General features: G+C 35.4%; 1 protein-coding gene across 5 annotated transcripts in view; it reads right to left on the bottom strand.

Annotated features, from left to right (window-relative positions):
- LOC134852832 (NPC intracellular cholesterol transporter 1-like) overlaps positions 1-27,016 on the bottom strand; it is a 188,775-nt gene that overhangs the window by 6,197 nt on the left and 155,562 nt on the right. For 4 of the 5 annotated variants that reach the window (XM_063868654.1, XM_063868656.1, XM_063868658.1 and 1 more), the window contains 17 exons: positions 26,496-26,833; positions 26,139-26,265; positions 25,510-25,627; positions 18,554-18,715; positions 18,079-18,157; positions 15,197-15,309; positions 14,356-14,484; positions 12,957-13,057; positions 12,689-12,724; positions 11,726-11,825; positions 10,962-11,133; positions 9,087-9,296; positions 8,079-8,324; positions 7,584-7,814; positions 6,975-7,243; positions 1,758-1,925; positions 688-1,032 (listed from right to left, as the gene is read on the bottom strand). In XM_063868654.1, coding sequence (XP_063724724.1) covers positions 688-1,032; positions 1,758-1,925; positions 6,975-7,243; positions 7,584-7,814; positions 8,079-8,324; positions 9,087-9,296; positions 10,962-11,133; positions 11,726-11,825; positions 12,689-12,724; positions 12,957-13,057; positions 14,356-14,484; positions 15,197-15,309; positions 18,079-18,157; positions 18,554-18,715; positions 25,510-25,627; positions 26,139-26,265; positions 26,496-26,833 — 2,944 coding nt within the window. The remainder of the gene's footprint in view (positions 1-687; positions 1,033-1,757; positions 1,926-6,974; positions 7,244-7,583; positions 7,815-8,078; positions 8,325-9,086; positions 9,297-10,961; positions 11,134-11,725; positions 11,826-12,688; positions 12,725-12,956; positions 13,058-14,355; positions 14,485-15,196; positions 15,310-18,078; positions 18,158-18,553; positions 18,716-25,509; positions 25,628-26,138; positions 26,266-26,495; positions 26,834-27,016) is intronic. The other variant, XM_063868655.1, reaches the window with a different exon arrangement.

Raw genomic sequence — 27,016 nt, 5'->3', positions numbered from 1 at the left:
TACTGCAACTGCAGCCTACCGCTTCAAAAGTGCCACCAAAAGTAGCACTATTATTTGCGACTTAGGTTGGAAAAAAAATCGTACTAACACACTTTGCTTCACAATTGTAATTATTGTTTGGATTATAAATGATTACATAAACCTGGTGAGGATTTTTGAAACAAGAGAGGATTCATAAAAAACGCTTTTTGAGCGATGGTCGAACTTAGAACCTGTGTTCTGCCATGCTGATGCGCAACTCACCAGGGGCAACCCCCTTTACCCTCCGGGGTTTGATCCCCTCACCAACCAAAGGGTCCAACCTTTGTTATTTTATGAAATCCATTTTAGACGGAACACCCTTAAAAATTTTCCAAAGGCGCCAAAATACACAAAAATTTTTCAAAATTTAGCCTGCAACACAAAAAATTTTGTCAAAAAAGGGTCTTTATAGTGTTCTGGGAGCGCTCGAAACATCAATTTGATCGACCTAAAAAAACGGTCGACAAAATTTTCGAGAATTTTTTGAAAATCCCCTCGAGAAAATCTTAGATTCGCCCCTGACTATACCAATCATGAAAATGTTAGGAAAAAGGTAAAGCCTTCACAGCATACAAAAGGAGCACCCCGTGGTTATGATGGTTCTAAATTATATGTGCTATAAATTCTAACTGTAGACTAATTTCACCAACAAATAGATTTACTTACGAGTATGGGTACACCTCCACGCCCATACTCTCCGAGATCCTATCAGCCAGAGCTCTCGATTCCACCAGCGCCTCTGTGAAATCCGCCGAGGTCCTCAATGCCGTGTGATATGTCATGAAGTAACTAGACACTACTCTCTTTTTGTACTCCCCTTTATTCGATTGTTCTTCTGTTTTAGAATAAGGAGGGGATGAACTTGAATACTGGAGATTATCGGCTGAGTAAGCTAAATTTTTGGTTGACCAGGAACCTTGGCTTCCATTTACTAATGTCGAACTCGTAATTAAAGGCGGTGGTGTCCAGACACTTTTTATTGATACTCCATTGGCGTAAGCAGCTTTACCACTAAACAAAAACGTTTACAGTAAAATTACAGATTAATGTAATTTGAAACATAGCCAACAGCAGTTTGAAAAGATTCAATGAACGTAAGTAAACAGAAAAAAAACACTCACTCGTTTTTTTTGAAAAAGTTTCAAATTGCGAATTTCAAAATAAAAATAGATTGCCTTAAAGCTCTTTGAACTTCAAGATTTACTTATGATTACCTTTTCTGTGATAAGGTTAACCCAATTTGAGAAAACTTGATTATAAGGTAAAGTTTTTATTCCGCTGGGAAATCTGAAAACTAAACTCCATTTTCGAAACTAGAAGTCGATCAACGTTTTTCGTGACCTTTTCACTTTAACTGTTTGAACCTTTTTCTGTTAACCTTCCTGTTAAGAAATGAGCTGAACTTTAAAAAATCAAAAGTCAAACCGCGAAAAAAAAAATTCGAGCATGAACAAATTTTAAGACTTTTCCTGAAAAAATTTTAAAGACTTTTCCTGAAAACAAACGATGTTCTTCGACTTTTTAAAAGTTACCGAGTATGTTCTAACGATGACTATATATTCAGAATCATATCTGCTATTGCCTAAAAACATCTGCAATTCATTTTCTCACAAACATTAAAGTAGTGGGCAAAATCACGTCATCGAAAATATCCTAGAGTAAAAGCAAACTGTTGAGAAAACTATTCGAAAAACTGCGTATAGCAGTTATTTCAAACAGCCTGGAGAGCAACTCACGCTTTTGGGCAATCTATGGAGGGTATATCTGATAGAAAGTAAGGCAACAGGTCCATGAACTGCTCTCCTTGCACTTTCCCGCCATCAATCGGACAACTCTCGCAGTTCTCCGACTGCACAGATGCATTACAGAACTTCCTCCCACCACTGTCACTAGTTGTGTCAAACCTAAAACAGAATGAAGGGTAAGGACAATTGTAGCTTAAGCATCACGACTCCAGTCGTTTTAACTGCTGATGGTCTCGTGTGAATATTTTGCAGTCTTTCAATAATTTCTGTATGATCTAGAGAAATATAAAATTAATTTAAACATAACCAACAAGCAGTTGGAAAAAAAAACAATGAACGCAATTGAACAAAAAAAATACTGACTCGTTTCTTAAAAAAAACTCAACTTTCGAAATTCAAAGGAAAAAAATGGATGCCCTTTAAGCTCTTTGAATTGGTTGAGGCTTTTGATAAAATTAACCCAATTGGAGAAAACTGGATCAACAAGTAAAACTTTCATTTCACTGGTAAATCTGAAAATTAAATTCCGTTATCGAAACTAGACATCGATCACGTTTTTCGTGACCTTTTTATTTTTCGCTGTTCGATAGCGGAGTTTGCCTTCCTTTTAACAAAGGAAATTAATTGTACATACAAAGAAATCCAAGTTAAACCGCTAAAAACTAATTTTGAATGTGAACAAACTTAAAGATTTTTACTCAAAAAAAAAACAATCATCGCGACCTATATAAGAGTCTGAACTACGTTAATCGACTCTTAATAACTAATACCAATTAATCTAATTTTATAAATTTACATCTGCAGTTATTTTACGGCATACAATGAGATTTTTACATCATTTAACAGAGGAGAGTCGGAGCTTTGCGGCACTTGCGTTACAACTCCACACTAAAAAACATAAGTCGAAAAAAAAAAATTTAAAATATTGAAAAAAACTAGGAGAACCAAAACTTTCGTATGTCTCGGTAAAAACTAAGGGCGCAGCTAAAGCTGATTGATAATTTTTTTAATGAAAGGAGTAATGTGAAAAACTTGACTTTGCTTAAAACCTTGGTTGTTTCTCAACTTAAATAAATGAGAAGTAAAATTTTTTTATCAAGGACATAACATTTTTCTTATAAAAAATTAGAGGTTTCGCCGATTCTGCATGAAAGATTCTTGGAAGCGCTTTTTTCGATTGAACCCTTCATCTCAGATTTGATAGGGTAGTTAAGAAAAGTTATTTTCTATAAAAATTTAAATCAAAAATTTCTATAAAACGGTCAAAAGTTCGATAAGTTGACATTCCAAAATCAATATTTTTTTTCAGCAAAATTAGGTGGTGACTGCTTAGGCAGAGAAACTTCCCAAAACCGGGTTTCTCAATTGAACAATTATCTTGAGAAATGGCAGGATAGCTTTCGAGAAAAGTCAAAAGGTTCCTAAAAAAAGGTCAAAGCTTCAAAACTTTGACTTTTTTGATTGAAGTTGTCGCTACTTCTGTAGGAAAAATTATTGCAGCCAGTTCTTTTGTTTGAACCCTTCATCTCAGACTTGATAAGGTATTTTTAAGGAAAATCCAATAAGTTTCTTAAACATAGCCAATCGAAGATTGAAAAAGAGTAATGAACGCGGGTAAATAAAAAAAATACTGCCTTTGTTGAAAAAATTTCAACTTACAATTTTCAAAGAAAAAAAATAGATGCCCTTTAAGCTCTTTGAAATTTTAAAACAATTTAAGATTCGCACTTTTCTGATACTATTAACCCAAGTTGAGAAAACTGGATCAATAAGTAAAACTTTTATTCTGCTGGAAACCTTAAAACTAAATTCCACTTTCGAAACTAGAAATCGTTCGCGTTTTTCCAAGATCGTAATTGGAGAGCACTATTTATGTAACTTTCAGCAGATAAACTTCAATTGAACTCAAAAACTGTATATAAACCTAAATTCATTCATAAATGCATTAATAAATCTGAATGAACATCTGTAATTATTAGAGCATTTTAAGACTTTTTCCTTAAATAAAAACAAACAAAAAAATCAGCAAGACCTATATAGGAGTCCTTACTACGTTCATTACTCTTAAAAACGGTCAGAATTTCAAAACTAGACGTCCGAAAATCCAACAATTTTGTTTTTGCAAATACTAGATCGTGCCGGCTTAAGCAGAGAAGATTCCCTAAACCGGGTTTCTCGATTAAACATTCAACCTGAGAATTGACTGGGTAGTTTTCGAGAACAACTAAAAACTTCCAACAAACTGTCAAATCTTTACAAATGACTATTTTGAAGGCCATAAACATTTTCTCAAAAAAAAAATCGGCGTACACAATTATAAAACTAGGCTTTTAACAGTCTGTTGGTTCGATTAAACCCTTGATATCAAATTTGGCAGGATAATAATTAAGAAAATTCAAAAAGCAAAGCCAGGTGAACAGATCGAAAAATTCTCCAGGAACAATAACTTTTTTTGAGTAAAAAAATAGGCGTAGCCGATTATGCAGGGAAGTTTCACACAAACTTTTATTTCGATTGAAACCAAAGTCTTAGATTTGGGAGGGTAGTTCTCGAGAACAATTGAAAAGTTTCAAAACACGGTCAAAAATTGAAATTTTGATTTTTCCGAGGGCCATTACTCACTGAGTAGATTTTAAAAAATCAAGAAATTTCAAAAACAGTCAAAATTTGACTTTTCCGAGGGCGATTTGACACTTCTTGTGTAAAAAAAATTGGCAGTGGCTTCTAAGCAGGGGAGCTTCTCGCCACCCGTTATCTCCATTGAAACCAATATCTCAGAGTTAGAGTATCTTAAGAAAGCAAAAAAATCTTCTTAAAATACTGGTCAAAAGTTCCCCCACAGACCTTTTCTAAGTCTGTAGACAGCGGGGTAAAGTTAAAAGAGCAAAAGAGACTGGAAAATTGTGCAGGCAGACAGGGGAGCAGGCGGTCTTTCCGTATCGATAACTTTTTTTTGAAAATCAGAAGAACGTTTTTTGAGAACTAAAAGTTTTGCAAAAATTAAAAAAAGTTTTCAAAAACTCTCAAAAACCCAACCCCATACAATTTCATAACGCCTGTTTTTATCAAACAGGAAAACCTTCCAAGCAAAGTATTTTAATTTTAAAGTAGCAGCGGAGTTAAACTTACGAAGCGGAAACAAAGCCGGCAATCTTTGAGCTGACACCAGCTGAGCTAGAAAAAGAAAGATTTCGTGAAAACTTTTAAAAGATTCAATCCCACTCAGAAACTACAAGCATAACCAACTGACACTTGGAAAAAATTAAAGACCGCAAAGAAACAGAAAAAAAAAACTTTTTTCAAATTATACTTGCGAATTCAAAAGAAAAAACATATGCCACTTTGAGAAAACTGAATCCGAAACAATTTTTATATTTATTTCGCTGGAAAATCAAAAAATAAAAAAAATACTGCCTTTGTTGAAAAAATTTCAACTTACGATTTTCAAAGAAAAAAATAGATGCCCTTTAAGCTCTTTGAAATTTTAAAACAATTTAAGATTGGCACTTTTCTGATACTATTAACCCAAGTTGAGAAAACTGGATCAATAAGTAAAGTTTTTATTCTGCTGGAAACCTTAAAACTAAATTCCACTTTCGCAACTAGAAATCGTTCGCGTTTTTCCAAGATCGTAATTGGAGAGCACTATTTATGTAACTTTCAGCAGATAAACTTCAATTGAACTCAAAAACTGTATATAAACCTAAATTCATTCATAAATGCATTAATAAATCTGAATGAACATCTGTAATTATTAGAGCATTTTAAGACTTTTTCCTTAAATAAAAAACAAACAAAAAAATCAGCAAGACCTATATAGGAGTCCTTACTACGTTCATTACTCTTAAAAACGGTCAGAAAACTGAATCCGAAACAATTTTTATATTTATTTCTCTGGAAAATCTGATTATGAAATTCTATTTTCGAAGTTAGAAGTCGACCACGTTTTTCGCATTTCGATAGTGTCGATAGTGGAGTTTGCCTTCATTTTAAAAGAAATCAACTGAATTTGAAAAAAAAAATGAAAAGTCAAGCCGCGAAAAAGTAAACTTGAGCCTGAACATAGTTTAGGATTTCTCCTGGAAAAAAATCATCGCAAACTGTATGAGTCTGAACTACGGTGATCGACTCTTAATAACTAATACCAACTAATCTAGATAAATGTATTTACGTATGCAGTTAGTCTACTGCACTTATAACGATATTTACATCATTTAACAGAGGCGAAGCTGGGGCTTCGCGCCATTTGTGTACAAAACAAACATTAAAAATCGAAAAAAGGAGAAATATTGAAAAAAAAACTACGTGAACCAAAACTTTCTGATGTCTCGGTTGAAGATAAGGCTCTTTTTCCTTCCTCCCCCCTCCCCCCTCCTCCCCCCTCACTCAAACATGAATTTTATGCTCTAACGAGTGGTTTTACAAGGTTAATTATGAAGACCAAATATGTGTGTCATGGCCTAATTAGTCTTCATGTCAATTTTCATGACAATCGGAAGAAGAGAACAATAACTTCAAATATGAAAATTTGCAGGTGGGGGAAAAAGGAAAAAGAGCCGAAGATAACTAGGCAACTAGCTAAGACTGGAGGTTTTTGATAACTTTTGAATTTGCTAAACTGATGCGGTATGAAATGACTTCAAAAATTAGACTGTGCCCAAAACCGTAGTTGTTTCTTTACCAAAATAAGTGACAAGAATGAATATTTTTGAGATATTAGAATTTTTTCAAGTACGCAACATTTTTCTTACAAACATTAAAACTGTTTTTTTTTTTGAAAAAAAAACTATTTCCTGAAAAACAAATCACCGAGACCTAAATAATAGTGCTCACAACGTTCATTATTCTTACAAATCAGCACTAGCAACCATCATGATACGTGCTTACAGTAAGAAAAAAATCTGTGATGTTTCACTTAAGATAAACGAAAGACAAACAAGTCAATTTTTACTTGAAAAAAAAATCCATTTTTTAGATACCGAAAAAATAAAGTCCTGCCTGGACTCGAGCCCCGTACCTTAGGGTGCGAAAACAATCGCGTTACCTCGATGCCATGTGTGAAGGTACCTCTCAGAGTTGTTAGGGTTCAATAATAAAGCAAGTTCAATTTCTCGTAAGAAAAATTGAATTGCCTACTGGAAAAAAGTCTAGTTCCCGCTTACAAGACACTTGCTCTCAGAAGTGTAATAATTTGTTAAGTAATAGTACCTGCAGCACTTTGACTCTGGGTCGGACCAATCAAGGAAATCATCCAACCACGAATTCGGCATCTTCGCTATCTTCGTCCTCTCTTTATCTTTAGCTGCTCTGCTTATCTGCTGTACTATTGAGTCCGCACTGCATCCAGCTAAACCACAGACCAGTTTCTGCTGTTGTGGGTCCTCGTAGGGAAATGGTTCCTTGACGACGAAGTAGACTGGGGATCCGACGTTGAGGTCCTCGGAGATGGCTGTGAAGTAGTCTCGCATATAAGAGTCCTAAAGAGGCCAACTTTGATTTTTCTTCACTTCGTTAATTACAATTTTTCTAAAATGGAGGATGAATAAAGCCTGGATCACTTCTCGTAAAATTTTTCACCCAACTAACAGTGCTTTGTTATTTAGAGCTTTTGAATAATTTTCCGGAAACTATTTTATTGCTTTTCCGAGACGTCATTCGCAAAATAATCAACCGGATCTGCAATTATGTGCCAGTTGGTTTAAATTTGGTGAAAGAATACTGATCACTTATATCACCATGATGAATATTGAAGCAAACATGTATGGATTCATAAATGCTCATGCGTTAGACTGCTTTTTGTAGCAATTGATGACTGACCGATGGCAGCGATAGACTCTGGTCCAGTCCAATGGGAATATGTGGCATCATGCAGCAACAGGCCAGGAACCAGCCAACAAACACCACAATCACGATGGGCCTCACCAGGTCTGAGAAGAGGATGGGGGAGTAGTAGTTCTTGAAGAGGGAGTAAACTGTGCCCACTTGGCCGCGGGGGGACTTCTCGCAGTTGTCAACTGGCACGCAACAGGCGATGTCCACACGAGCATCCTAGATTAAAAGCAGATAAAGTATTCAATATCTGCATATATTTCGCTTACCCATATAAAGTAAGCAGCATTTGACAATGTGCTTTTTCCCTCACACTCCCACCCACCTCATCTCACCACGCATCAACTTTATGGTGTAAAAATTGGTTTTACAAGATTAAGCAAAAGACCAAATATTTTTGTCATCGCTTAATTAGTCATTGAAATCGGACAAAGTGAACAAACATTTTGTTGTAAAAGTTCGCAGATTAAAATTATCACGTACCTTTTGTCTCTTCGCATCTAGTGTCAACAACCCCACAAAACACGTGATCTGGAACAGGAAGTCAAACGTCACCGCCATCCCAGCATACAGCGAGAAAGTCCTCACAGCCGGCATTGGCGTCATGGCTCCTAGGAAGAATGCCAGTGCCTCTGCACATGATGAAAGAAGCATGGAGGGGGCCACTTTGGAGAAGACAGTAGCTATTTGTACTTCCAGGGATTCGTTTCTGTCTTTCGGTCGGTATCTCTGCAACAGAAAAATTAGACGCAGATTATTAAAACAGCTGATATATCGTTTATTACCCGTATTATATCGTTGCTCATCAAAAGAACCCTGTTGCGCAAGAGCCTGAATACAAAATGAACTGTAGGTTACTCTCAATGATATGTCAGCCAGAAAAAAAACCGTCGACACAATTCATTTCGGTCTAACGGATTTTAAAACGTCAAAATTTGCAATTGCAAAAAAGTGTTATTTCGAATGGAAAACTGGTAAAATTCTTATTTCTGAACTTATTTCTGCAGCCTTTGCATACTTAAGATTCAATGTGTTGTCTGAAAGTTTCATTTCAGGGATTCACCTCTTTAAAACTTTACATGTAAAATTTTATTTAAATTTCTCAATTGCAGAGCTTTGGCTTGGAGAAAAATTCTTGCTGTTCATCCCCTAATTCTTGGTAAGTGTTTTTACACAAGATAACTTTGCAACGCCATCAATCAGCGAGTACGAATTACGGTAAGCCTCAAACAAATAATGTTTTGACTGAGATTTAGGCACCTTAACAAGTTCACTGCCGCTATTATCCAGTTCCAAAGCATATCTATCTTACGCTGGAAGAAATTTGATGGACGTTGAACACGGAAACTATGATTTCATAATCTCCGAATTGTATTTCGCTCATGAATTTTTTGCAACTACCTTCAGTTGGAAGTAGAAGCAATGGAAACGAATTGACATCGGATTGCAAACAATGGTTAAAAAAGGGAGGGGGAAAAACATTTCACATACCTGATAGCACTGTACTAGGATGAATATATTATCCACTCCCACAGCTAGCACCAAGAAGGGGACCACTTCCATTATGATGAGTGTGGCAGGTACCCCTATGAATCCAAACACTCCTATGGAACAGGCCACACTGCTCATCACAATCACCACTCCCCCAATACCCACTGTGATCTTCATGTCCACTAGAGTGCGCATTCCACACCCACCCACCTATACGCACAAATAAGACTTCATTTGTGAATAGATTAGAATAACATGGACTTAAAACAAAATGAATCTAATATAATAGTTTTATATAAAATATATCTAAATATAAAACTTTTATATAATATCTACACAGAGGCGAATAAAATCAAATGAAAAAAAAACATCAGAAAAAAACCTTCAAAAATCGTTTTTGTTATGAAATTTAAAAAAAAATAGCAAAAAAGACAAAAGTCTGAAGCAAAATTACCTGCACCATTAAAAACTTTACAAGGAGCTGTTGGAATGCTAGAAAAACGCCGAACTTTCAAAAAAAATCCTTTCTGCTGGAACTAAGCTGGAAAAAAAATCCAACTGGAATCGAACTACTGGACTTTGACGTCAGGCACGGGTACAGCAACTTGTACGAAAGCAGAACCTTCAAAAAAATTGGGTTTGGGAAACTAAGCCGAAAACAACCAGGACGATAGTCCGAAAAATTACAGTAATTCAAGTTGGCAAAAAAACGGATTCGAACCAGAACACAAGCCTTTGCTGTCTCAAGCAGCTGTGTTACCTCTACGCCAGATGGTTGATTGAATTTGAATTTATAACCAGCAGACAGGAAAAGAAAGTCACAAATTCCAAAATTGAAAAAAAAACCTTCAAAAACCATAACTTACTGGAATCATGTTCTATTAGCGTAAAACTCGTCAGCGGTTACTGAAAATTCAAAAAAAAGCGGCCACTGAACCGACAAAACTTGAATAATTTCACGTAGAACCGAAAATATAACTTGTCATGAAAAACTTCGAACTATAAATTCTATTCTGAGAATTTTAGCATTTTGTTCGACCTGGAACGAAGCATAAAAATTAAGCTTCCCTTGAAGTGACCACAAATTAAGTCCCTAACCCGATAAAATAAAAACCGAAATCATTCAAGTCGAATAAAACATTCAAGCGGAAAAAAAGCTAAAATCAAAAATATACAACTTGTAAAAATTGCACGAGTAATTCTAAGCTCTAAAAGCAACTCTTTAAAACTGTAAAAATCACTTTTACGATGTGGCTACTAAGCCGACAAAACGTAGGTTCGTGGTCAGATTCGAATCCAGGACCTTTGCCGCATCGGGCGTGCTCCTCGCCTCCAAACGCATAAAGTGCTGGAGACGCAAAATAATTTTAATTCATTGTGAACTAAGATACAAGTGATTCTGGTTAACAAGTTGTTAACCCGATAAAAAATCTATATTCCGATTTGTAAGCGTAAATATAAATTAGAATAAAATAGACTTCATTGAGTTCAGAAAAAAATGCCATTCACCATAACTGGAAAGTATTGTCTCAAATTTCAATTAAGTATTGTGTAGCCAATTAATCAAGCCACAAAAAACAAGTAATGATAACGAGTAACGCTTTACTTTAAATGAATCGTTTTACCGTTAATTTAATTTTCATTTTTAACCCAGCAGCATCTTACCCCAAATGATTCTATCAGCTGTTTGGTATTAAACTCAGCACCTACAGGTGTAAGAAAAAAATTTTTGTATGATTCTAATTCTCTTTACAATTTTCACGTTTCGATACATTAGAACGTCAAATCTTCTACATCCTCAAGTGCTTTGTGGAAAGTGGTGATGTCATATTTTGAAACTGTGTTTCATGATTATTCTTCAAGTTGAACTCCAACCTTTCCGAGGCAGCAGGTAATGTAGCCGAACATGATGAGGTAGCTGCAGATGACAGTCTTCACATCCCCCTCCGACGCCCTCTCTATTTCATCCTCAATTGACCTCTGGGCCTGGTAGGCCACGTGCAGGTGGGGGTGGTCAAGGGCAAACTGACGCACTAAGTCTAGGTAGCTAAACACAGGTAAGATGTTTGATTGCAGTGCAGTTATTAATAATGACTTTCGCCATTTACTCCTTTATTAAATTATTATAACTATGGATGCTTATTTTGTGTATTTTTTTATTTTGAGAAATAAATAAACTTCAACCCACATTTTCCCTGGAAAAACGGCGAAGATAAGAGAACTGTTCCATTCTTTGAAGCTAACAGCTGTCGATCGCTTTAAAGACCTACATGACATATTATAATTTTTGCATTGAAGGGGGAAGATAAACTGGACCATCGAAATTAACTGCATCAATAAAAATATTAAACAATTTTCATGTTGATTTTGATGCCCTAGCAACTGAACAGAAAATACCATTGTTTCCATAATACCATCCCCCTCCCATCATAACAAAATCCTACTGTGATGCGCCTAAATACATTTATTGCTACTAGGCTAGGTGGGCGTTAATAGGAAAAAGCTAAAGCCGAAAAATTATCCCAAATTTAAAAATGTATTCCGGTATACAGTCTATACAGGTTTGTATTCAAAATATTAAAAGACACTTTGCCAGTATTCTATGATCTAACTCGTCAATAGTTATAACTTATAAGTACCTCTGTTCGAAGTCTTCTGCTATCTCCCTCTCTCTACTATTGAGACTGTTCTTCACAAGAATAGTCACCACCAGCGCAGTCGCCTTTTCAAACTCCTCTTCTAGAAACACACAAGACGTACATGAAGTAAGTACACAGAATTTACTTGATCAAAAATATGGATCTCTTCAACTATCTCCCCCCTATTGCAATAGGGGGGATTATTTACTAGGTACAAAACTCCTATATGCTTAACCATTGAATTAGTTCTTTCTAGAGTGGCAATTTAAGGCATGTAGCCAGCCAAAAAATTGACTGCCAAAAAAAACCTAAATGCTCGCACTTAGCGTGATCAAATTGTAAGACTTTTCTTGAAAAAAAAACACGACTTAAATAAGTGTCTTCACTTCATTCATTGACACTTAATAAACGCCATTATAAATCATTTGTACATAAAATTAAGTTCACAGTTCAAAATCATTCAGTATATATTTTTAAATTCACATTTTGAGTACTCTTGAAAATTTTAATTGTGGGGGACAGGAAAAGAGTCAAACTCCCAAATCCGCTACTGCGTGTAGGTGCACATGACTTATGTATCGCTGTGAGCTGCTCAGATCTCATGCACGCGAAAACAATCAGCAGCAAGCCAAAAAAATATTCCAAACATACTTAGATTCAACATTATCTCCGAATCGAGCTATTCGTTACAAGTCACTTGCTCTCGCAAGTGAACTCAACAATAAAATAGGAATGCCTCTATGTTGACAAGGCAATATTAATATTAAATAAATCATTTTCCATTTTCACAATTGCTGCCATTTTTAAAGGTATATTTCATCCATGATTTCAATTCCAACGTGGATCTACAAATGTATACAGTCTCTCGAATGTTCAAATTAGACTAAATGTGCGATGCCATGTATAGAGTAATATTTACAATAGATAAGATAACAGTGTAGATAATGATACTGTCCAACTCACTGTGCTTAGGGTCATCCAACAAATGGCGAATGGAGTCTAAAAATCAATATTTCCCACCTCAGACCGATTCAAGTCTCCACAAGGAGCAAATGAACTTTTTTGAACTCTTTTGAGCAGATTATGACTATTACTTTAATGATCTGAGTCCGCAAGGAGCAAATGAACCGAACGTATTTTTAGTTACTCAAGATTAAAATCATCAAATTTAAGCCGGGTACGTCTATCTATTCCATTAAAATACTTTTCTTTTAACTACTTAAGAGCTGACCTTTGAAGCCTCCTAGTACAATCAATGGTTCCATGATTCCTCCCCACGAGGCCAGGCAGGAAGTCCTGAGAGGCGTCCCGTCATCCAGTCTAGTAGGAGACCTAAAGAGATACCAGTTTCGAAATCCGCTATTTGCGAAATCAAGGACTAGCAGCTGTCAATATAAAATGGTCACTATTTATTCTCAATTACCCACATTTTGATTCTTTGGCCAGAGTATCTTTCTGGCAGCATAATTTCATTTAGTGCCCTCTAATTCAATAATTTCAACAGCACAACATTTTCGAAAAGATCGAAAGAGACCAATCATCAAGACCTATATAAAAGTCATCACTACTACATTCATTAAGTCTTAACAAAATATGACCAACAGAACATCCAAACGAGCTACTTAAATTCTAACATAGCCAATAAACAGTTGGAAAAGAGTCAATGAACGCAAGTAAACAAAAAAATACTGACTTCATTTTTGAGGAACCGAACTTTCGAACTTCCTAGAAAAAAAATTTATGTCCTTAAAGCCCTTAAGAATTTTTAGAACAATTTATGATTGCCAATTTTTTGATAAAACAAACCCAATTTGAGAAAACTGGATCAATAGCTAAAATTTTTACTTCGCATGAAAATTTGATAATAAATTAGAATAATAAATTCGAAACAAGTATCAGGTATCCAAAATTGTATAGAGTATAACTGCACAATTTAACAAAATTCAGGTGAGAAAATAGTGACTCCAATAAGGAGTTGGACCGTAAACACCAATACCTGACCAGCAGTAACGTCACATTACCTTTTTGCAAAACGCCGGACAGCTGCTGTAAAAGGTACGTAGCAGCTAGCCGCGGGTCACGGTTGATAATTATATTCCATTTTCCAAGCAAAAAGTCGATAACGTTTTCGTGACCTTTACCCTTTCGCTATTTGAGATTGGAATTGCCTTTCTTTTAACGAAGGAAAAGAACTGAACTTAAAAGAAATCAAAAGTCAAGCCACGAAAAAAATTTGAGCCTGAACAAACTCTCTTTTCTGAAAAAATTCATCGCGACCTATATAAGACTCTGAACTACGTTCATAGACTCTTAAAAATTTCGATATATTCTAAATACTAGTCTCCCATATATTAAATAACAAGCTGCACTTCGCAAACACAAGCGACAAAACGCCAAGTAGATTTAAAATCAAAAACAAAAGCGAAGAAAAATTTATAAAACGTCAAGTAGCTTTAAAATCAAAAACAAAACAAAAGAAAAAAAAGAGTTTTGAAAAATAAATGCCCTCAACGGCTGAAATCGAAACACAGCCCTGCAGCATTTTATTTTCACGTTGGATTGGAAAAAGTGGATTTGAATTATAACACATTGCTCTTAAGGTCGCTTGAGTAAAAAGCTAAGACACCCACTCGATGCACGCTCTGATGTGTTTGTAATGGTCGGCATTGATCACTCGCTTCCTCCTCGTTCTGTAGCTCTTCTCGTCTATTGTCTCGTGTGAGTTCTGGAACCACTCCGTCACACTCATTATTGCACATCTACAATACAATAAACACAATTTTAAACATCACAGACAAGAAGCAAAATTACTACCAGAATCAGATTTCGGAAGGCATGCAGTTATGAAAGAATTTCAAGAGGTTTAAGAATTCAGCACCAATCACACAAGGGTTCCTCTTACGACATCCAAGTACAAATTTGAACAATACAATCTTTGGCGCAACAATACACGAACATAAAAAAGGCAAATTATCACCAAATCTATACGGGAGTGGTCAAAAAATATATACGCCAGTGTCAAGGCGTAAGCAAACTGCCAGCGAAAAACTGCGAAACACTTCATTATTCAAACTTCAAAATATTTCAAGAGTAGACACTATCAATTCATTCACTACCACACATGATTCATCAAGCTCATATGACAGCTCAAACCAGACAAAAGAATCATTTGTGAAAAACAGGATAATCGGTGACTATGTTCAAATCGTTGCATTCAGATGAAATCAGTTCTTCAAAAAGTTTAAGACAAGGCTTTATTCAGCTGTTGCCTATGAGTAAGAGAATCTGAAGAAATTTTTGCTGAACTTCAACCGTCCGTAAAAGAAATGACTCAGTGTTTGTTAGACAAGTTGTAAACCTGAAAAAAGTCAATCTTCCAAGTTGATGACGCTTGCTAACTGCGAGCGTAACACCATTAACGAGCTTATAGAAGGCCAAAAATGATTGAAGGTTTAGAGCAATGATATGTACTTGTCGTTGGCGGGTGCCATGGGCTTATGGCAGATGTCGGAGAGAGTGACATTTCTCTCATGTCGAGTGGAGTACACTGTCAGGTTGGAGATGTTCTCTTGCAACGACAGCACCTGAAACATACATCTTACTTCATACATATAGCTATACAATTCATGGTGAAAAAACTGCCGCAGTAAGTGCTGAGAAATTGTATATCAAACGAAAGTTGTGTATTTTCATTTTCATACACTGCGAGTCGTAAATGTCGCAACTCAAACCTTTGCATTAGAAGACAAATTAGCCGATAAAACTTAGCAGAAAACTATTTAACTAAACGGAAAAAACAATGACGAAAATCGGTTAAGAATGACTAACATATCCCAAACCAAGCAAAATGAAATTTCAAAAGCAAAAAAACGGGAAAATCAGCCCTTGCAAATTTCACGTACTTTTTAGCCAAAAAAACTTGCTTATAGGTTTCTTTTTTTTTCATTTCTAGCTATTCAAATCCGCAATTGCGATTTGCCCGAAGTCATTCCCCTAAATCTGCATTGACTCTAGATCAAACAGACGATTGCAAACTTGTCAATGAACTCAGCGACACAGCAAAACAGAAAAAAAAGAAAAAACAGGGCCTTAAAGCTGTTTGAGCTTCAAGAATCTTTAATGATTGACACTTTTGTGATTAAAATAACCCAATTTGAGAAATTAGATACACAAATAAAGCTTTTTTTAAATCTAAAAATCTTAAAAGAAAACCCACTTTTGGAACTAAAAGCCAGGCTCTTTTCCAACATATCCTATGAGTTTTCCAAAACAAGTTTCGGAGAAAAATATGTAGAGGAAAAACAACCTTAACATTTTATATCACTCTAGCTGCTTAAAAAAACTTAAAAAAATTAACAAGACCAGAGTTTTCATCAAGCTCATCGACTCTCAACCAGATGAAAATTGAATGGGAAAAAATAATATGCGTTTTGCTGGTGCGAAAACTTTCCAAGGCTTATGATGGATCTGTAGGCAACAGAGGCAGAGGTAGGTCTCTCCATGTAATATTTTGTTTTTCTACGGCTATTCTACGCGGCTATTATTTATCAGTTTGATAGCTTTTTTAACCTTTTTAATTTATTAAAACTGTTTGAAAAAAATAGCTTTTTCCGGTTCACTAATTATTTTTAGAAAGTCAAAGCACAAGCTATCAAAAAGCCGTAAGGGTGCCACCAATATTTACAACTTAGGTTAGAAACAAAAAATAGCCATACTATTACACTAACGCTCACTAAAGGTGGCTAGTGTAAACAAATTGATATGTTATCATTGATCATGCTTAAAATTGTATCAACAAAAAATGATATCCGACTATTTGAAAATATGTTTTTATGCTTTAGAAGAGAATAAAAAGAAATGAACGAACTCAAAGGTAAATGGGCGTTATTTTAGAGGCTAAGTTCGCCACTTTAGTACCAAAGCCAGTAGCATTATAGATATTAGATTGTAACGGAAAACCATAAAAACAATTTTGAAAGTCTCATTTAACTCCGAAATGGTTGATTTTTTAAACTAACCCAGTTTTAGACTTGATGAATAGGAAATTATTTCATTCCACTAGGGATTTAGCAATTAAAACCCACTTTTGAAACTTAAAGCCAAGCTCAAATTATTACACTATTTGCTATTTGAGGGCGTAAATCATCTTATTTTTCAATTGAGTTTGAACTGAACTTGGAAAGAAAACAGAAGTTAAGCCGCCAAAAAATAAACAAATATTGAGCATGTATAAATGTCTGATTTTTTACTGAAAGAAAAATAAATCAAATAAATGCAATCAAAATTCTCAAAATAACAGTGCAAAACTTGGAGTGGTTTACAAAACTGCATTTTGGCCAACAGTTGACGGTTTTGGAGGATCTATATGCCGAAGGCAATTTGATTTTGAAAACAAAAACGTTGAAAAATTGCACCATTGCTTTGGATTTTAAATCCGTTCATGTTTTGAAGTTAAATCTAAACGCATGCTGAATCAATTCTGTTCAAACATGATTTACTCAAATGATGGCAAGTCTCCAATATCAGCAGAATTTTTTGAACCAGATCAAATCAGTATTAAAGAGGGACACACTAACACTAATACATGCATAAGTGGGACAAAATAGAGGCAATATAATTCCTATTTATATCACAGAGAGACCAATATTGGAAACACAGTCTCAATTCCGTCGAATTAGACCAGCAAACAGACTCATGTTTTATTGATCCTATTAACCTTCCCCTTATTTGCACGCTCCGCAGATTAGGTTTTAGTGAAAATCTCTTGTTTTCTGTCAACTAACATCCGGTCCGTCAAATACAACGAAAAAAAATCACTCAAAATTTAAAATACGGTACCAATTTTGATACATGTTAGTTGTCTAAAAAGCAGCAGAATGGAAAATTTACTCCCAACGGTGCCTTTATTTTTTGAACACTGAAGTACAATTATTTCTTTATAACAGAAGGTTCGCTTTAATTTGCAAACTTCAAAAACGGCAATAAATATTATGATTACCCTAAACATGTACGAATCCCCAAAAATCAACTGATTGTCTATTGCAACGTCTAACAAAAAGTGAACTAATTTTAAACTAGTGTAGAAAAACATTTTTAAGAGTCAAAAGTAGCTCATAGTGGCAACATTCTAAATTAGAACGACCATACTGGAACACTTTAAGATAAACAGTCAGACCATTTATCGTGACACATAAGTAAAATGTTTTTAAAATCGGCCAACAGTTGCAAAAGTGAAAATGAATCCAGGTTAACTGTTTTTCGAGCTTCTGAGTTTCGAAATGTGAAATCGTTCTGAGCTAATGAAAAAAAGTATGAAATGCTTTATAATTTGTTCATAAAGACGAGATCCTAACCTGATGAAGAATTGGAGCGTCCATAATGGGGTCCATGTCTTTGGGTCTGTATCTCTCCGAATATGCATCTGGCTCGTACCTAAAAGTCAAACGATTGAGACAGGAACAAATATTGGAAAAAGACTACACATCGAAAAATAACTTCCAAAAAACTCCAAGCAAAATTCAATCGAGTATAAGAAAATTCTTATCAAAGGCTAAGTAACACCACAAACTGATAAAACCATGTTTTTTTCTCAATTCCTCGAATGGGCACTCAGTTTTCCCTCACAATTGTAGATAAATGATATCGTTGGCCCACAATTGGTATCCAAGCGATAATTCGCAAGGTTAATTGCAAGTAGCTTCGCTGCGCTTACACTCGGCACAAGTGGTATTGTGTGCCTGATTCAGTATTCACGGCTTTCTCTACTGTCACGAATGGTTAAGAATTATAGTTACGAATTGAGGGTTTGGGCCAGAATAATTAGTATACCTGATGGCACCAGTGGCGTTCCTCTTGAGCTTGACTATGATCTGTTCTATTCTGAAGAAGGGGCCGAAGTGTGAGTTGAAGTGCTCCATCTCCCTGTATGCCTCACTGCCACTCGACGACCACAGTTCAACTGGGTCTGTAGTCCAGCGAACATAGTGCAGACTAAACACACCCAAAACATCTCTGTACTGTGCTGGGTAGCTTACAAAATCAACACAGAGGCCTAGCAGAGCTTCGCACAACTTGCGATACACAAAGCCATCGAATCGCAAAAAAATGACAAAAAGCGAAAAAAAAACAACACCAGAAATTTTCAAATGTTTTTTACTTCTGTCTTTGTTTTACTGACTACATTGTAGCGCAATTCAATGTTTTTCAAGTTGTTTCAATACTGGCTGTTGTGTTCTGCCACAGGTTTTCATTAAAATGAGTTTCAGTTCAAAACAGTGGCAGAACACAACAGCCAGTATTGAAACAACTTGAAAAACATCGAATTGCGCTACAATGTAGTCAGTAAAACAAAAACAAGTAAAAAAATATGAAAAATTGAGTTGAAAAAATTACTTGAAAAAATGGGGAAAACTACAGCTACAAAAACTTCATGATTGTATCAGTTGAATTTCATAAACAGTCTTAAAAACCATTGGAAATCATTCACCGAGCGGCAACAAAGGCAGCAACTTTTGGGTCAAAACCTGTTGAGCCGATAACAAAACTGTTGTCATTACATTGACAAAAAATTTCAAGTTTTTAAAGTTTTTACGAGCCATCCATAGTGAAGCACATAATCCTATGCTGACATACTTTTCCCTCAAAATTATGCAACATAAAATGGCTAAGCCGAAATAACAATCTGCTTACATATTTAGAAAACAAAAAGAAAAAAATATATACGCAGAATCCGATGTTGTAAGTTGACAAATTACTGAACATTACGGTTTAGTATAAAAACACTGTTTAAATTGGAACAAACCCCATGCATTAAAAACAAAAACCCTACGAGATAAAAAAAATGTGCGTTTTGAAAAAAAAAACGGAAAATGAACCGGCAGAAACTAGGACGAAACCCATGAAGCCGAAAAAAAATTTGAGAAAATTTTTAGAAAAAATTATTTACAACCTGAAACAGTCTTAAGCTAATTACTACGTAAATGATGGTAGTTTTACTTGAATTTCAGGACATAGAGCATGTCAGAACTGATATTAACTATTCCTACTAAAATGACCATACTGTGAACTAAAGTGTTTATGGTTGACCATGGTTTACCATGATAATGATAATAATCAGTGATCCGAAGACGCGGAAGCCCCTGATAATTTTGAACACTCCCATGAAAAACGCCTTTTTGTCTAACATCCCACTATCGCTTAAATTTGAAGCCGTGCGAATTAAGTACAGCAGTACTTTTTACCACAGATACCTTTTCACCACTTTTGCTGAATATTTTTTACATCCTTATTCTTCCTTATTAACGAGCTAATATTTTCCAACTTAGGCAAATGATGGACTGGTTATACAACTTCCCTTCCCCTTTGCATAACGAAAATTATTAAGTAGATATAAAAAGACATCAGTAGACCAGATAAGACCAGAAAGCTAATTTCAGTTTCATGAATTCGTCGCTTAGTAACACAGCGATACATAATTCATTTTATCCCTTCATTTGCTTTCTAGGACAAAAACTACCCTGGCCAGTTTGGAAAATCGCGGTTTTCACCATGCGTTTTCAGACACAAATAAAGTAAGCGTTTGAGTGCTTTTCCGGTTGAAATGGAATCAGTTTTTGAGCTGAGAGCATTAAATTTTGCTTGAGCTTAGCAAGGCTTTCATTCAAATTTTTTATTAGTCTGAATTTTGCCCATGCACATAATTTATGCAAAGGTTTTGAATTGCTCTTTCAGCATAGCAAAGCACCATTTACATAATGTATTCCACTCTAACCTCGTAACTACTCAGGTTGCCACTACCAATTACTCAACTAACCAAAATCTACCATTTCCTCGCTGAAAAGCACTAATTGAGTTCTATTTGCAGTTAGTGTTACCTTTTCAGCATCACGTTCAAGTTAAAGTTACTTTTTCACTGAGCCAAGGTGGTACAAGTTCAAATATATGCTCAATAAATTTGATTTCCTTAATATGTGAAACTCAATTAAATAACAACAATTTGAGAAAGAGAACGTTGGTTTAAAAAGCATCAGAAAAAATGCCGTTGCAGATCAAAACAAAATTATGAACAACATCTAGCACACCGGTTAAGCATCATTTCATGATCACGTTTTTTATTGACAAAACGACTACTGACAATTAATTATAGTAATTGCTCTCTTAATTTGTCGCGTACATTTTTGACATAAAAAGATGAACTTTCTTAGCATCACGCACAAAAAGAGTTGTCAAAAACCGCGTAGTTTATTATTCTTTCGTCTGCCTACATATCATAAGATTGACTAGCATGAATAAGACTACCATATTAACTAAAAGGTATCCATAACTTTCTTTCAAACAATGAACTGCATACAGAAACAATTAACCGATACCATATAAGCTGAAAAATTCAGCATGTGGGGTACCTCAGTAGCAATATCAGTAAACGAACTTTTCTGTCAAATTTTTTGAGACTGAGTTTACACAAAAAGGTCAAGCGCACCTTCGCATCACTTGGATAAAAAAAGTCAATGAATATTATAAACATTGGTCGCAAAAAAATTACAACCCAACCATAAGAAACATAAGTCGAAAACATAAAAGTTTAAAAAAAAATAGGTCCTCCATAGTTTTCGTATGTCTCGACGCACCGGCAAAGCTGTGCTTGACAATTTTAAGCGAGAATTCGACAAAAAAGCAGCTCCATAAAGTGAAGTAAGAAAAAGTAGAAATAAGCCACGAATGAACAAAAAAAAATCGACTTTTGATTATGAGCCTCACCCACTAGCCACTCAGTCACGGAACTTAACAATTCATAAACACATGCCACATAAATGGCAGAGAACAGATGCTTTGAAGTTTCTAATGCTACAGATCGCGATTATAGCAAAAGTGCCACCAAATGGGCACTTTTATTTGAGAGTTAGGTTGCAAAAAAGACGGTTCGTACTAACACATTACGCTCGCAACCTTGCCAGTGTAAAAAAGTTCATTTTAGGCAATCATGAGTGCAAAACTGTTGAATATTGAAATAGCAACGGAACAAAACTGGCGAAGCGGAAACAAATCCGACAATGTTTGAGCAGATAGACATCAGTTGATCCAAAAAAAAAGATTGTAGAGAAGTAAAAAAAATCATCTTCATACATACTGAAAGATTTGGCCGGTACACTAACCCTAGACCTTACGCTGCAAACGCAAACACGTTACCTCTAGGCAAGTGCGAACGAGCCTGAAGTAGTTAACGTTCAATACAGAGGAGAAGCTTCGCTTCACAAACACATGCGAGAACACGACAAAAAGCAGCTTTATAATGTGCAGTCAGAAAAAGTATAAATAAGCTCGAATTAGTAAAAATTCGGCTACGTCTTGAATTGCATCTTGCCACCTACTACGATCAAGAGATTGTGAATCTCATGCACAAACCACTCAGCCACGCACGCTTAATACATCACAAACACTAGCCACAAAAAAGCAGAGAATAAGGGAACACTTTCCTCTTTCAATGACCACATTTATTTGCTATTTAGGTTAGGAAAAAAAGAAAGTTCGTACTAATACACATCACACTGATCGCAAGTGTAATAATAAAGCAAGTAAGAAAAAGAAGTAGGATTTGTAAGAATTGATTACGGGAAAAAAACTAGTTCCCGATTACAAGACATTAACTCTAGCAAGTGTAAAAAACCAAGAAAAACGAAAAAGAGTTGACTAAAAATGTTCAACTATGGAAAAACGACACCAGGTTAAAACTCAGGTTGAATTTCAAAAACTGTTTAATTGGGCGCTTGTTATTAAATGATGTTATTAAGAGAAAACAGGAATAGGCAATTTTTTTTACAGCTGGAATTCAGAAAATTAGGGCCCTTACACTTTTTTGCGACTTTTAGATTTTCGCTGTTCAATAGCGAAGTTTGTTTTCTTTTTAAAAAAGAAATCAAAAGTCATACAGCAAAAACCCATATTGAGAGAGAACAAACAAAGGCTTTCTCCAGACAAAAAATCATATCATCAAGAACTATATAACTGGAAATCACTTCGATCGTTTCACTTAATACAAAATCAAACAATTTTTTTTTTCGCAGTTGACTGAAAACTAAACACGAAATAACAGAAAGAAGTCTCTATGTTCCGTTTTGATAACGGGTGCTAATCGCAAGCTTAAAGAAAACAGGAAACCGCAAAAACAGTGAATGAAAAAAATATCTGTCGCTACGCACATGATAGTCAAAAATATTACTACAAAAGTTAAGAGGGCTTCAATTCAAAACTTAGTTGAAAGCAACGCAGTACTTGGAGGAAAACAGTGAAAAGAGGTCAATTAAATTCAGACCAAATAACAAAAGAAATCAATTTGAAAGTCTCAGGACGAACTATGTACCTAAACCAGACAAATCTGAGACGCTATTACTTCGCCATTTTCACAGTAAAAACTATATTAATGCGCAAAATTAATCTGGAAATCGGAAAAAAAAAGAAAAACAGTTCAAAAATTGTTTTGAAAAAAAATTTAAAAATCTTCAGAAAATCTTGATACTCAATTTCTTGCAGCATAAAAAAATTAATGAAATGACAATTCGAAATGAATACCTGAAAATTCAAGAAAAACACCTGCTGATGGGAAGTAAGCCGACATAAAACAAGCTGACACACGATAGTCCAAAAATTGGCTTTTTCAGACCAAAAAAATCATGTTTTGCATAAAAACTCAGGTCCGCGCGGAAGCGATCTCCATACCTTCTATCGTCTTAAGCATCAGCATTACCTCTGCGCCCATTGAAATCGAAACTGAAGCCGTTAAAATAAATCTGAGCGTCAACAATTTTCAAGACTTTTTCGAAACACAAAACTCAACACGATACATGCAAGTATATTCAATACGTTCATTGACACTTAATAAGTAAACTGGCTTTGTCTTCAAAATACACTATAATCAGCAAGAAAACGAAAAGATTTTTAAAAAAAATTTCCAGTTTGTTAGTGAATGTTAGCGCTATTCGTTAAGATCATTGGCTGAAAGATATCAGAAAACGTAATTTTGAAATTTTCTGACACAACTGATTTAAATGACTGGTTTCAGACAAAAATTTTGAGATAACTTTGATTTTGAGATACTTCAAAGGGAAAATTTTCCTAAATTTGATTCAAATGGTAGTTTAGTTTTGAAAAAATCGCGAGCTAAATTGTATAGCAGGAGGCAAAAATTGAGACTCAATGCAATCTATGTTCCTCAAGAGTTTCCAAGAGTTGAAGTACATAACAAAGCAAGTAGACTGTAAAAGAACATGGTGAAGTTAAAGTTCGAAGATTTTCCAGTAGTATCTCACACACGTTTTCCACTCATCAGTAATACACACATCATCAAAACTCTAATCTTTCCAATTTTTGCAACTCCAATCGTTTTTGCTAATAAAAATCGGCGATTGAAAGCCTTTTCTTGGGTGGCTTCTTATCTAAGTTGTTTCATTTGAGAAATAGCCGAGCCAATGACGCTTCTATTGTCTGTCTTTTTTGCATGACAATTTGTAGTTTTTTCTACAAAATACTTATTTTTCAGCACCAGTGGGACGCTTCTGTTAACCATACCTCCTGTTTCACTTAATTCACTTCGGTTTCCCACTTCCTCTTACTTTGGAGGTGTTCCCCGTTTTGTACTCTTTTCATTTTTCGGTAAGGTGTGGCCTTAGAACGGTTGACATTTCATACTTCACACGAAATTCTTCCGATGCGTAAACTTTAAAGTAAAGAGGTAAAAGTAAAAGCAACTTTGAAAACTGAAATGTAACAATTCAACAAAAATGAGATAAAAACGATGTGACTATTCATCTTGACATATGTCTCAATTACGATTACCTAACCGGAAGTTTTCTTTGTCTGAGGTTTTGCCCAATTGTAGCATCTTAAGAGCTACGGGCAATTGAATGTACCTCCAAGTCTCATTTTTTCCTCCTACTATACTTGAATTGCTTCCTGCTAAAATTGTAGGCTGACTGCCCAGTTGTAAGTGGTTGGTGCTAAGGCAATCGTTCTTTTACAAAATTTTCTGATTTCGAGACTTTTTGATGGTTAAGCTTATGGCTTAGCTTGGAAAACGACAAGAATAGCAAACAGAAGTTTGGAAAAGCATAAAAGAACAAGGAAACCGAAACTAAAGTTGACTGAAAACTTTTGACATTTTTCACTTTCGAAGAAAAAACTAAATCAGGTTACAGCTCTTTGAATTTGAAGAATAAATCGTGATTGGCACTTTTTCGACAACTCAATTTGGGATCAATGGGATCAAATTAAAGCAATTTCGGATCAATGAGTAAATCTTCAAATTCGCTGCTAAACAAATTTAAATTAAAATCCACTTTCATAACAGGAAGTCGTTCATGTTTTTCGTGACCTTTATACTTTTGCTGTTCGATAGTGGAGTTCGCCTGCCTTTTAACAAAAGAAATGAAATGAATTTGAAAAAAAAATGAAAAGTCAAACCGCGAAAAAATAAGTTTTAGCCTGAACACATTTTAGGATTTTTCCTGAAAAAAAAAACACGAAAAAAATTCATCGCGACCAATATGAGAGTCTGAACTATGGTCATCGACTCTTAATAACTAATACCAACTAATCTAGATACATTTATTTACATATGCAGTTAGTCTACGGCACATATTATGATGTTGTAGATGTTTTTGCAGATGCACAATTTTTTCTTAATATCTCATTTGAGCAAAACCTAATGAATATGTTGACATTTTAAGAAAACTCCGCAGATGCAGAAGACAAACCAATAGCAGACGATTAAATAATATTTGAGCGCATCTCACCCGTTGCTACACACAGCTACGACCATACTTCCAAAGAGAAGAGCGGCCACTGGCTGACATGCCATAGTGAGACCCCACTGGAAGAAGAACGAGTGCAACGCAGACTGGAACCTCCTTCCTACACAAAAGAGCAACATCATCATTCAACTTCTCTTACCAAATAGTTTTTACTTAGCCAGTTTGTTTTCTGAGCCTAACATGGCAAACTCAAAATTACGACATACTTGTGCTGCAGATGTGACGTTTTTGCACAAGTATGTCGTAATTTTTTGTTAGCCAGGTTCAGAAAACAAACTGGCTAAGTATAAACTATTTTGCTAACTAAAGACATTTTAATAGTTTCTTGGCTGCTCAAGTTTACATAATCTAAGCCAGTGTCTAGGGTTTATCTAAGGGGTATCTTTTTGCTATGATGGCCAAATTTACTTCCAGAGCTCCCCCAATACACGAAAAAGATCCTATTATGCCTAAAACAATTTTACATAATGAAAAATGAAGGTCGAAATATACCACGAAAAAACCCTCAACCCCCCCCCCCCTCCCTCTCCCCTCCTCTACTTCCCCCTCCACCTGATCGTAACTACAAAAATACATCTACTTAGAGTATGAAAATTCAGCAATCGACTTACCGATCTGCTCGAACACGCCCACTTCAACAACCACTACTCCCCCTCCACTGCCTTGAGTCTGATTAGTCCCGTCTCCTCCGCCGTCAGAGTTCATCGAGTTCTTAGAGGAGCAGTTTTGCACTGTTGACTGTAACAAGCAACGATTAAACAATTTATCAAATTTGCAAAATCAAACTAATTACACTACATCTCATTTCAGAAACTTTTCTTCAAAACAAGAGAAATATTTACAGCTCAATAAGATCTAATCTACAACTAATAATGAGATTGTTCAAATGAACCAAAGTTTTGACAGCTTAATTGAAATAAATTGAAAAAAAAATTGAAAGATAAATATCAAAAAAAAAATGTTTTCACCTTTGAAATATACTGCGAATGCTGCTGGTGATAATTATAATTAGGCGCAGCCACATATTGGTCTTCGTCGTCTGGCTTCTTGTAGTACAAACAGTGCATATAGGACACCACAATATATATACAAGACACTGTAATGTACAACACTGCAACTACCACCACATATCCAGGGATACCCAGCAGGCGCCAGGGAGGGTTGCTGGAATCTAGAGGGGCTCCTGGATTGGGACCCCGAGGAGGCCCTTTGCATGACTGAGGACAGTCCATGCAGCTGCAGGGTTCACTGTTGTTGTAGCCACGGGCATTGCACTGGAACAGGTCCAAGTCCAACGGATGAATGCCTGAAGCAAAAAGAGATCCTGAATGCAAAATTAATCTAAAACCAGCGCATCACTAAATATGCTTCAGACGAGACTCCGCTCTATTGAAACTTTACAAATATTAACAAAATTGGTTGCTGGCACATACCGTTTCACGTCTACTGTATAACCTACTGAATAGAAAGAATGGAGATGATATGAAGG

The sequence above is a fragment of the Symsagittifera roscoffensis genome, chromosome 8, assembly GCF_963678635.1.
Source record: "Symsagittifera roscoffensis chromosome 8, txSymRosc1.1, whole genome shotgun sequence".
NCBI classification, from domain to species: Eukaryota; Metazoa; Xenacoelomorpha; order Acoela; family Convolutidae; genus Symsagittifera; species Symsagittifera roscoffensis.
This window is presented reverse-complemented; position numbering and strand designations above follow the sequence as displayed.